This window comes from Ambystoma mexicanum, chromosome 7p (genome assembly GCF_040938575.1).
Source record: "Ambystoma mexicanum isolate Mex_15411 chromosome 7p, UKY_AmexF1_1, whole genome shotgun sequence".
NCBI lineage: Eukaryota > Metazoa > Chordata > Amphibia > Caudata > Ambystomatidae > Ambystoma > Ambystoma mexicanum.
In genome coordinates, this window is record NC_090939.1 from 458,895,918 (window position 1) to 458,909,433 (window position 13,516).

A 13,516-nucleotide genomic window follows, 5' to 3' on the forward strand; every position below is an offset into this window, starting at 1 on the left:
TCATTAAAAACCCCTGAACATATAGAACTATTACATGTCCCTGCTACAACTTTTTAAACCATGGAGAAAAGAGGAAGAGTTACTGGATACATATGATTCCTATGAAGAGAATTTCAAAGCAAATGAAAGCACTATAACAGACGATAACTTTACACAGTACCAAACAATGCTGCACAATGAACAGCAACACGAAGAACAACTCCAGGCCCAACTAGAAGTGGACACTCCCGACAGTAGTCAACCTTCTGTAACAGAAAGCCAAGACCCACTTGGACAGCCACTAATAGCAAATGAGGCAGAATTAGCCATGACAGAAGTAGAAAACACCATGTGTCAGTATGAACAAGCTACAGAAGACTTCGCTGTACTGAAATCACAACTGAACAATGAGCAGCGTAGCATTTTCCAAGAAATACCAAAACAAATAGAACATGGTGTGCAACATGAAAATAAAAACTGTACCTGCCAAGACTACAAACCTATGCTGCTATACGCGAGTGGTCAAGCTGGTTCAGGCAAAACATTCTTAATTAAAATCATCAGCAAGTGCCTCCAACAACTGACAAACAACAAAATGTCAGCTGTTGTAACTGCCCCCACAGGCTTAGCTGCCTACAAGATAGGCAGTGTCACTTTACACCGATTACTACTCCTTCCAGTAGAACACCAAACACAATTAGACTATTCCAAACTTGCCACAGAAGCTGCAATGGAACTACGCAGAGTTTTCAAACAAATGAAAATGCTGCTAATAGATGAGGTGAGCATGGTCTCCAACCTAATGTTGGCTTTGATTTACCTCGGAGGTCCTCAAAACAGAATACAAAGAGCTCTTTGGAGGAAAACACATTATTGTTTTCGGAGATCTTCTTCAATTGACACCAGTGAAAGGTGTACCTATTTTTAAAACCTTAGGGCACAAACTGTGCCGTAAAACTCTTGGCAGCATAGGAAATGTTAACCTTTGGCAACATTTCCAATACAGAGAATTAACAGACAACGTGCCAGTCTGCAGACCTCACATGCGTCAACATTTTAAAAAGTATTACAGATGGTGTACTATCTCGAGAAGCACAATCAATATTAAAATCCAGGCACATACATGCACTCTATGGCCATGACTCATGTGCTACTGATGTCATGGAATAATTAGCACACAAAAATGTCAATTGTATGTCCTTGATGCCAACTCTTGCAAGCTGTTCAAAATTCAATGAAACAATGTTGAAAAAAGAAATGCAATCAATAATTGAAATTTGCTCCACAGATAAACTGGACGTACATGGTATGACACTACCCATGTGTCAACAAGCCATAGACACATGGGTAGTGTCATACCATAGAAAAATATCTCGAACACAGCTGGTTTGGAGAAAATATTAAAATTATCTTTAAACTGTAGAGTAATGCTTAAACATAACCTTGACGTGGAGCAAGGACTAGTTAATGGAGCACTTGGTACAGTTGTTGGCTTTCAAACATACCCACGTGACAACAACATTCAATTTGTCAATATTCTCTTTGACAAACTATTAGAAGTTAAAAGGATAGGAGGCTCAACAGCCCGCTTCCTTCTTTTCAAAGACATGTATGTATGCATAGAATAATTTTCACTAACTCTAGCATACGTAGTTACCATTCACAAATCACACGGTCTTACCCTAGATAAAGCATTGATAGATATTGGGAACAAAGTCTTTAAAGAAGGCATGATCTATATAGCACTATCATGCTTACGTACACTTGACAGGCTAATTCTAATCAACTTTGATGAAAGTAAAGTAAATGCTGATATTCCTTACATTCTAGAATACAATAGACTGCGTTCACTCTACACCCCTCATCTAAAAACCTATACTGTTCCACAAAAAGAAAACCGCTGTAAAAGAAAACCACTTCTAACTGAAACGATACAGGATCTCACTGCAATTCCTCTAAAGAAAAAAAAAGAAACTAATACTTCATCAAGTACCACAACCAAAGAAGAATCTACTGCTTAAAGTAACTAAACTAATTCTTCAAAGAAGCAACACACACTCTGAAGAAATGACTTTGAGACAGAACTGTCAGGGCCATTCAAATTTTCAAATACAACTGGTGTAAATTGCTACGCAAATGTAGCAATAAATATTATATTCCAATTGACACCAATTATTGACAACATTTGCTTACACAGTACAGACCAATTGTGTTTGCAAATGTTAGTCCTTCATAGAAATGCAACCAACAATCCTGACAACGCTTACAGTGTTCACGGAATAAGACAAGAATTGCACTACTGTGCTGGAATGGTCAAACTCACTATAAACTCACAAGAAGATCCACAAGAATGTATAATGTACTTACTACAAGTACTGGAAAACAAAAACATACCTATAAATGAAATCTTCCAGATTTCATACATGTGGTAACATACATGCAGCCATGTGGCACAGGAACAAGTCCCTAATGAACGCTTGGTGCATGTATCCATACCTAACTGTGAATCCATTCCATTTCAGCAACTTGTACAAAATGCAAACCATGGCAGATTATGTACCACCTGCCATTCAAATAATCGCTCCACCTTACAAATACAGACACATAGTAAATACGTAATGGTAATGCTTTTACGTTACAATGCAGATGGTACCAAAAACAACTGTAAACTGACTGGATTCACACATGGTCAAGTATCACTTGGTAAGAAAACCTTCACAACAATATGTATAATCTACCACGCAGGAGCCACAACCAATGCAGGTCACTACACTGCATTTATCAAAAAGAATTGTGGATGGTTCGAATGTAATGATAGTACCATTACTCTAATGCAGAGATTACCAGCAAATCTTGTAAATGCTTACTTAATATTTTTTAAACCAAAATGTAATACATAATCGGTGTATGAACATAAGCAAAACTTCTACTTCAAAACTATGCACAATTAGAGTACGCCAACATGTATGTAACTGCCCCAAGATTCTGCAACAAGCAAACCGATAAATAAATACCACTAAAATCAAACAAGAAATATACAGTTAGAATATGCCAACAGGTAACTAACTGCCCCAAAAATCTGCAACAAGCCAAAAGACAGAAGATTAGCAAGAAACAAGAAATAAACAGTAAAACAATGAAAGAAATATATTGTACCACAACATAGAAGTTTTTTTTTATCTAGCATGGATTGTTTTTAGAAAACAAACACAGAAACTGAGCAAATTGCACACTACACTGGTTTGAACTACAGTACTAGTAAAGTACTAAATATGAGGGTAAAAAAATACGGAAATGTCTATTATGCAATGCAATAACTCCTTATGAACTACTTATTCTAGCATATGATATTTTCTTTTATCACAGAGATCGAAAAAATATGTCTGGTCCAATTACCCATGTCATGAAAAAACTGCATACAACCACAAAAAACTCAACCAGTAAGTTTTCTGTGCAGAGGCCAATAAACAGGTCCTGTGATAATCTGCAGCTACTCGCCCCTACCCCGTCATTCCTTCATATCTCCATTATAATCTATGCAATCCATAGGTGGCTCAGACTGGTTATCCGAGCTGTAGACAAGGGGACCCCCCAAAAAACATTTCGAAATGACCCCGTAAGAGCCTCGACACATCTTCAGACAGCCCTGACAGCCTTCATCAAAATACCCGAAAGAATACAAAAATACTTTATAAATTGTTGACGGAATCCTCGCTCTAGTCCCCACCAGTTACCTTTACGGGCAGGGAAACGGTTGGAGGTGGACGGTTTCATACACACATGAGCTCGGATGGGACAGAAAGAGCTTGGCAGGGTAAATCCTCAGTCTCTAGTTCCACCATGATAGTATTATTTTTTCTGAACACCGCAGACTACAAGAGTCCCCTTTGCCACAGGGTAAAAAGCCCTTCAAATAGAAAACGCCCTCTAACAACAACACATCAGTACGATTTATTCCTTCCAGTTCAACTGAGGTGGGTGATCCCCTTCAGAGTTTACCCTGCTTGCAGTGGGCTCAAGTTTACCAAATGATTAACTACAATATTAGTTGTAGAATACAAATAATAGATGTAAACATTGTTCTCGTGCAGTCAGAGATATTTTAAAAATAGCAACTTCAATCCATAAACCCAAGCCATTGGAATTTTCCAACAATGCCACTAATCCTGAAGTTGCTGGCACGCAATCACAGTTTTCAAGCCGCAGCGATTTAATCTTCTAGCCGTTATGCAACATATATCACAACCTTGCAGAACCTTAAACACCATGTAGGTGCTTGAGCTAAAAATATATTTCAGAAGCCCCAGTGGAAAATAAAGTTCCCATCATTGCCGCAGTTGATATTCCAGTTATTGTGTATATAGGGGGAGGTACTAGAAATATAATTTCCCGGATTAGGCAGGGCTTCAAAGAAAACAGCTTTGCGCAATAAGGTGATTACCACATGGCAGGCAAATTTTTTCAGTAATGTGACTTTCGCAGAGCAGCTCGCTTACTTGCAGAAACAGCATGGGGCTTAATGATGCAGCAGGTACAGTCCGAATATTTTGCTGTGTTCGATGGTCCGCGGCCTCCACTTGTGGGGAAGAAGAACTCCAGCTCCTGTGAGTGAGCAAGGCAGAAGAACATGGGTTTTAGGCGTGATAGTTCCAACATGTCTGCTGATCACTGTACATTATGTTCACATGTCCAAGAATCAAAAATAGGCAGACCAACTGTCTTCTGCTTATTTTGGACACAAAAGTATCACCAGTGTTTTTCGGAATCTTATAAAAAGGGAAAAAAAGATCCGTTTAGCAGTAGTCTTAGATCCCATAAACACGATCAATGTCCAAAAACAAACCCATGCCTTCCATCCTCCCCCGCATCCAAAAGCAGAGCGGCCTGTGTAGGATGATCAAAAACTAGCATTGGCAAAGCCAATATTTTAGGCTTTTCTAACGGGAACCCTCCTCCAACCCTGCAACGCAGACTGCCTCCTAGGTCCCCTGCTCAGGGGCCCGGTACTTGGCCTGTGTGGCCCGAAGGAGCACAGTAAAACGAGAGGTGAGGAGGGCAATGCAGGAGGCAGGGGAGCGGGGTGAAGAGACGCGGGTGGAAGTGAAAGTAGTAGTAGGCAGGTTAGGAATAGAAGATGACAAGGGAAGGGAAAGAAGGAGGAAGGGGTGCAACGGGCGCGGCGAGACAACAGAGGCAGAGGAGAAGCAAGCGCTCACCTTCTCTTGGATGACAACAAGCACAATCAAAAGGCTCCCAAGGATAGGGGGATGGGGTATAGGAAATGTTTAGGGAATAGCCAGTAACAAGGCATGACAGAGTGTCAGGCAGACATGCTGAAAGGCTAGGGGCAGACAGACAGGGATGCTGAAAGGCAGGGTACTCCACCGACATGAACATGCATCTCTCGAGGGTATCCGATAGGCGATGCCCAGCACCCAGAGCAGGCTGAAGCAGAGAAGGGCGTCGGGCGTCGGGCATCCTGGCCGTGGCGCACGCTGCGCTCTGGGGCTGCTGCTTCATGGAAGTAAGGAGGACAGGGAGAAATGGATCAGGGAAGGCAGTGCTGCTAGCTCAGTGTCAGTGGTGTGCATCAGAAGCACTACAGCAACAAAACGCAACCTTTATAGAGCAAGCAATGGCTCTGGCTTTTGCTGTGGGATGCCCACACAAGAAATTGTTACAAGCCTCAACCAGGCATTCTGCAGCTATCTTCAATAGCACAATTGAAACCAGTGCTGGAAACATAGTTGCATGATAACAATTTTCCCAAGCTTCAGGCAAAACTGATGTTGATGGAATAAATCTGATTTTCGTTTTGCTTTTTAAACGGTCCAAACATTACAACATAATCCCAATTATTAAAAGCAAAATTCATAATGAGCAATTGAGTGTGGGCGATCACGTGTTGGTAGTTGTCATAAAAGGGCTAGGCGCATATAGATGGTTCAGGCAGGCAGACAGTGTGGCTAGAGCCGGGACAAATGCTTGAACTATGCCATCAATTTTGTATAAGTATAAGTGGCTGGGTCATTGCACAATGGCAGCCATGACAATGCCAGGTACAACAGGAAAAAAAAGGGGAACGACATTCAGAAAGATGGATGTGGCATGGGCAATGAGAGGGGAGGGATGAAACCTATGGAAGCTTATTGATATGGTTATGCCTTTGCAAATGCAATTCCTTGTCTCTCTAGACTTAATGTTTGCTTAAGTGAAGCACCATGTGGGAGCCAAAAGCGATATGTGTGCTATAATGAGGAGCTTGTACACAATTCCGTGATGCACACACAGCCTTTACTGGTAATCAAAAATAATCAGTACTCTGGATTATCCATCAGGAAGGGCAGAGTGTGAGGCTTCAAGGATATCGTTTTTGCGCACTTCTTTGAGTCTCTTCGGTCTGCCAATATAGACTCAAAGAGAAACTGGCCCATGTTCCTCCTCCTGGTCACAGAAGTCCCTCTTTCTATCTTGCTAATGTTCTGAGGAATGCATCTGTGCAGACACAGTCTTCCCGCATTTCCACACGGTTTATTACCACAGCATTGTTTATATAGGATGAAATGTACTAAACAAAAGCAATGAATTAAAGGAACTGCAAGGTGCCAGTAACATGGGTCTTGTATCCACACAAAAGGAAGTAATCCGCCTATGTGCCACCAAAGTACAGCGCTATCAGAATACAGAACATCAAAGCATTCTGGCTAAACGGAACTGCATATAATGACCAACAGGTAATTCAAAATAAATTGTTTATTTTGAAGCTCTATTTTATCATTAAATTCCAGTGCCTTTACCCTTTTAATTACTCAAACACTATTAATTTAACTGACCTCTATGATTTTGACAAGTAGGATTAAACCAAATCCTCCCTTATAGTTTGGAATGTCGACATGCCTAGGATTGTTCAATCTAAAAGGCGAGAATTTAGAAAGGCTCTTGGAGATTTGGACACAAGGCATTGTCGGGCTGAGCAATACTTAATTTAGAGAGGAAAGTTGAAACCAGGATAAAAATAGAACTTACTAATTACAAACATACACTATTACTACAGATATGGCAATGTTGGAGGTTGTAAACCTGAAACTATATTTTTGTTTTTGGAAGTTTAAGCATCACTTAGAGCCCCTCGACGCGGCTTGAGAAACAACTATTGAATATGTAGATCAGAAAGCTTCACCTGTGTAGAGAGGTTCTTTCTGTAAACACGTATATAGGAGGGCTGATTGTCAAATCTAATAGATCTCCAGCTGCTGGAATGGTGGGCCTTTCTAATTCAACTCTAACACGTAATTGACTAATTTGGGCTGACATTGTTTGCGCTTGTTTAGACACAATATTTTATCTCCTACAATCCCAGAAACATGGCATCAAAGCTATATAGTAACAATTAACAAAAAAGGTGATCAGACTAACCACAATAACTATCATCCCATCGCACTGCTTGGTATTGGTAGCAAGATGTCCTAATAATGGAAATCTGTAATAATTAATTGTATGAATTCTAACAAATATGAACATTATAAGTAGAAACAATCAGATCAATGTGCAGATAGTCAACCAATTTATATAGCTAGGCTTCTTGGTGTAAAGTAGAGACAATCAATTAACCCTAACGAGAAGGCTAACATTGAGAACAATGCTGCACGTTGTCCAAATGAAAAAGATTAATAATACATTTGGAACATGTTCATGCACTTCATTGATAAACTATTATAAAATGGAAATAATTCCTGGTTTAATTTATGGATTGGAAGTCTGTCAAATAAAGGATTGGAAGATGCTAGAATGGCTTGAAGTAAGTCTCTTTTTGAAAAGTGTTTTAAATATACTGCTTACTATTCAGACAGTAATAGTTTGTCATGAATTTGGCGTTTTGTCTTTCGAAGCTATGGTTTTATAGAACACACTGCTGTTATATGTGAAGATCAAGAAACCAACAGAGCAATCTTTATCTTTGAATTTACCTCAGATTGTTAAACAGAAATCTGCAAAAGTAGTGCCCAAGTTCGCTGGGCAATGTGCTGACTTATTAGCCGTGCTAGCTTGTGAAATAGGTAGGCTGCATGCTGATCTAGCAGCAGTGAAAAAGTAACTCTGTGACTATGACTGGATATACAGCTTAAGATGAACATTTTAGAATATACCTCCTATAAAGATCATGCTCATAGGTATGAAGTTGGGCAACTTGCCTAAATAACTCTGAACATTTCCCAGTCGTAGGTATAGATACATTTTTATGAGATTTAGTCATTACTTACTACATGTGTTTGAAATTTTGGGTCACAAGGTGGAATTGACCTTATTTTTCCCGAACATGCCACTTATGTATATTTTCGTCAAAAATTACTTTGAAGAAACAAATCGAATTTCTTTTTTTTCAAATATTTGCGGAGTGCCCCCAAACCTGTCTTTCCTATATTATTCTCCCTACCCTAACCTCTCCCGACCTCTTATAACCCCCCATATATTTTGAAGAGTTTTTCTGAAGTAATTATTTCGTTAAAAAATACTTCGAAAAAGCATCTGGTAATGAAACTATGCGATAACATCTTCGGGGCATTTAGAGACCTTAAAATAATTAAAGTTATCATGTGAAGAAACTTATGTTTTAAGAATTATTTTATTTGATACATTTAATCATAATCCTTTTTTATTAGTTCAGAATCTTTTTGGAGCCGTTTAATAAGCAATGAGCAGGTTCGTTAATAATTTTGATCTTTTACAAGAGAAACCTTTTTTGAGTTTATTATAGAATATAGAACTATAGAGCACAATGAAGTAATATCTATCCCTATCATATAATATTTTTATTTTTATGTACTCTTTGAAACGTTTTTGAGGAAACCATAATATTAAATAAATTAACTAAAAAAACACCCAAGAGAATGCACCAATTAACAAGTTGCTTAACTCGAAATGAAGATTCCTGGCCCTTATGTGTATCAAATTTATCACACACAATGTGCCACCTTGCTAACTGGGACATAAAATAGGCTTAAGTGGAATTCTTCAGAGCAGCCATCATCATGGGAATGCACCTGATAAAGGAGGTAGTGGTTGCCTTTCATTACATATAATGATCCACAATCTGCTTTGGTACCTGCCAACAAACCTGTTAGTTTACAATGCAATTTTTGTGCTAAATGGAGTCGTCGGTTAGAGTTTCTACAATGCACTGATGTTAAAAACTACAAACGCATGAATAGTGTTAAAAAAACATTCAATTAAAACTGAAAACCTTTATATGTAGAGAGAGAGGGGGGAGATAGAAAGGGGGACAGAGAGAGAGACAGAGAGACAGAGACACAGATGAAGGCTTGGGAAATACCAGCGACTAACTGATCGATTTAAGTGGAAGAAAGAAACAACTTGAACTCTCTAATCAATGAAAGAATAATTGACGTTTGGAGACCGTTGTCAAAGAGGTAAAGGACACCAAAAATAAAGCATCAAATGATATTTCAACTGCTTAAAGAGCAAGTGCTGTTAAGCTCCTGAAAAGGGTTTGGACTCCAAGAAGGAGTTCAGCTGATTTAAGGAAAACCTTTCAGGACTTCTATGAACCTCTATGGTACAGACAGTGAAAACACAGAAGCCCATTAAATACATAATCCTCGCACTAGTGTTCTAAGCCAATCCTAAAGAGGGAACCTTTTCTATTTTTAGTATAGGGGCCCAAACCGTAAACATGTTTATCTGGGACCCTTTTTATTTTAAGAGTATAACACGCTTTATATGTTAGTTCTCTTTCTACTCTTTTCTCCCTCTTGTTTTATTTGTACTAATGTAATGAGAACTATTTATGAACCTGTAGTAAGAAATTCTATTGTCTTGTTATTTCAAATCGAAAATGTATTTATATTTTTTTTTAAAAGAGTAGAACAAACACGCGTCCTGGTGGCGGAGGACAAGGGGCGTTTAGAGCCCCAAGACTTAGTGACATTACACTAAAGAGATCCTGGGTTTGAGACAAGTACCACCACAACAAGGACACCTCTACCACCATATAGTTTACCCTATCCTGCCACTGATTCTTGAGATTGAATTTTGAAAGGATATTCTGGTTTTGGTTTAAACAAACCCCTACTCCCGATTGGCACAGAGCCCTTTCTAGTCCAGTGTAAAAAAAAAAGACTAACACATTTCTGAGCCATGTAATTCTCGTTGATTAACAGCATTACCGATAGGCAATATTTAGTCATTAGTCTAGCAGAGAGCTTTTGTAGGGGAAAATGAAAGGAAATGGAAGACTGGCAGAATCAGAGCCGCAAGGAGTAAATAATACTGCCTTGCTGTGTTATATTTGGAACAAGTTACTTACCTGTAACTATTGTTCTCCATCATGGGTCTGGCATGGATTCATACACTCATGAATATTCCCCGTTGTCAGGCAGGGAATCTTTAGTAAAAGAAAAACAGGTTCACTTTCACTTACAAACTGTATTTCGCCTTTAAACCAATCAGTGTCCTCTGGGTTATACTGCCCCCATCCGATGACAGTCCTCTCCCTAAGCCCCTCCTCTGGAAGCCATCCTCAGATTAGGCAAGCACGTAAAGTGGCAGTATGACCAAGCAGAGCTGCAGAGGGGTCGGAGATAGGGTCTGCATGTGAATCCATGCCAGACCCATGCTGGAGAACAATAGTTACAGGTAAGTAACTTGTTCCTTCTCCAGCATGGGGTCTGGCATGGCTTCACATGCTCATGAATAACAAATACATTGCAGTACAACATTACACAACCACAGGAGGTGACAAGGCTCAACAGAAGCAATTAACTCTTGCCTCCAAAGCAGACTCACCTCAAGCGAACAGGTTGAGTAGCACTGCCTGGTCGAATCTGGACTCCTCAGAATCCCTGTCGATGCAGCAGAACTTTGTGAAGGTGTGCTTGGACCTCCACGTTGCAGCCCTGCAGCTGTCTCGCAGGGGCACACCAGCCAGGAACGCCGTCGTCGCAGCAATCAACATTGGTGGAGTGGGCCTTCGGATGGCCAGGCAGCAGTCAGCTTGCCAACCAATGACAGTGCATGATGCAGCAAAGAGCCACCTTGAGATGGACAAGGCCTTCCCATGGTTCACAGGATCAACGTTCACAAACAGCTATGAAGTCTTATGAAAACTCTGTGTGTGCCATGTACAACTTCAGGGTACGAGCAACGTCCAGTGAGTGCAAGGCCCTTTCAGCCGGTGATGAAGGCTTTGGGAAAGCAACAGGTAACAAAGTTCGTTGAGGTGGAATTCTGACGGAACCTTCGGCATGAAGGAGGGGTGCGCCTGCAGCACCACTCTTAATTCGTAGAAAGTAAGGCATGGCTGTTTGCAGGATAGGGCCTGGATCTCACCTATCCTCCTGGCGCAGGCAATGGCCACAAGGAAAGCTGTTTTCCATGAGAGGAATGAGAGGGGCCTGGTGCTCGAAGGGGGTCCCCATGAGACTCAACAGAACAACGTTGAGTTCCCACGCCGGGGCAGGAACCTTCACTGGTGGGAAAGATTGAAAACATTTGAGAACTCCATGACTAGTCGTTGGGACCACAGTGAATATCTTCCTGGTGACCTGGTGTAGCGAGAGATAGCCGTCCGATACACCCTGATAGATGAGCGTGCCAGTCCGGCCTTGGTGAAGGAAAGCAAGTATGGAAGAATTTGCGGGGCTGTGACCCTCAGCGGGGTAGTCTTCTGCAACCGGCACTACATAGCAAAATGCTTCCACTTGTGACCGTAGCACTTCAAAGTCGATGATGTCCTTGCCTGGGCGAGGACCTCTCTGCAGTCTGCAGGCAACTCATATCCACCAAACTCTAGGGCTGCAGGAGCCAAACCTTCCGGTTCAGAGATCCTAGCTTGTGATGCAGGATTGCACCTCCTTCACAAGATCCAGAACTACTGGCACCTTGACCGGGGGCGACGCTGACAGACTGAGAAGGTCCAGATACTAAATTTGCCTCGGCCACGCTGAGCGATGAGTATCATCTTGCACAAACACTGAATGTGTTGATGACTCGTAGCAGGAGAGGGAACGCAGACAGGAAAATTCCTTCCCACGGAAAGGAGAATGTGTCCCCCAGGCTCCTCGGCTGGTGGAACCTGCTGGCAAACTTCCTGCACGTTCGTCACCGTCACAAACAGATCTATCTGGGGCCTGCCCTACTCAGCGAACAGGAGGTCCACCTGATCCTGACGAAACTCCCACTCATGGCAGGAGCGCAGTTCCCTGCTGAGGGAATCTGCAATGGTGTTCTTGACTCCCGCCAGGTGAAGAGGGACGAGGAATATCCCCTGTCTGACAGCCCATCGCCACAAGTCCTGCCCCTCCTTGGGGAGCGCCAGGGATTGAGTGCCCCCCTGCTTCCTGAGGTAAAACATGGTGGTGGTGATAGCCGTGAAGATCCTCACCCCCTTGCCTTTCAGAGACAGGAGGAATGACTTGAGGGCCCAGAACACTGCTCATAGCTCCAGGATGTTGATATGAAGGATCCTTCTCCTCTGGTAACCCCAGGCCTCTGGCATGCAGACGTACGGTATGCGTTCCCCATCCCTCTAAGGGGGGCGTCTGTGGTGACCATCTCCTGGTATGGTGTGTTTTGGAATCCCGTACCTTGGGCGATGTTGGAGCGAACGCCCCACCATATTATCGCCCGCCATAACTCGTTGAGCGAAATCTTGTCGGTGAAGCTTCTGGATACCTGTATCCAGCGGGCATCCAGGAATTCCTGGAGGGGCCGCATCTGCCACCTGTAGTGCCGGACGAGGTAGATGCAGGACGTCATCATGCCCAGCAATTACTGGATGGCCAGCACCTTGGCCATCTTCGCCTACGACAGCTGCTGCCCCTTCCCCAGAATGGCTGCTTTCCACTCCTCCGAGGTAGACGCTAGGCAAGACACCATATTGAGTTTTGCACCTAGGAATAGCACATTATGTGATGGCGTCAATAGTTGATGAAGAATCCCACATCCATTAGTAGCCGGATGGTCGCCTCTTTGTCTCCTTCGGCCAGCTTCTGCGAGCAGGCGGAAATCAGCCAGTCATCCAGGTATGGGTGTACATGTATGCCTTGTAGGCGCAGATGGGCCGCCACTGGTGCCAGACACTTCGTGAACACTCTGGGGGCCAACTTTAAGCAGAAAGGTAGAGCCTTGAACTGGTAGTGATGTCCCTGAACTATGAAGCATAGACAATTCCGGTGCTCCCTGTGAATGGGGGCGTGGAAGTAGGTGTCCTCCAGGTCTAGCAACATCAAGAAGTGTCCTCTTTCCAGTTGGCTAAGCACATGTTGCAGCGTGACCATCCTTAATTTTTGGGACTTCATGTATTAGTTCAGACGTCGTAGATCTAGAATGGGCCTCCAGCCCCCTGTCTTCTTTCTGACCAGAAAACATCTGGAAGAGACTCCGGAAACCAGGAGTTGCTAGGGAACTAGCTCTATTGCCCCTATTCACAGCACAGCCCGGCTCTTCCAGGAGCTGAGGGATGTGCTGCTCCTGACGGGCAACCAGTGGGTCCGTGGACACATGTGCTTAAACTCCAGGG

At 42.3% G+C, this 13,516-nt stretch overlaps 1 protein-coding gene across 2 annotated transcripts in view; it reads right to left on the minus strand.

The window, feature by feature from the left end:
• NME7 (NME/NM23 family member 7) overlaps positions 1-13,516 on the minus strand; it is a 2,086,428-nt gene that overhangs the window by 1,114,602 nt on the left and 958,310 nt on the right. For both annotated transcript variants that reach the window (XM_069636474.1, XM_069636473.1), the window contains one exon: positions 4,476-4,581. In XM_069636474.1, the coding sequence (XP_069492575.1) occupies positions 4,476-4,581 (106 nt within the window). The remainder of the gene's footprint in view (positions 1-4,475; positions 4,582-13,516) is intronic.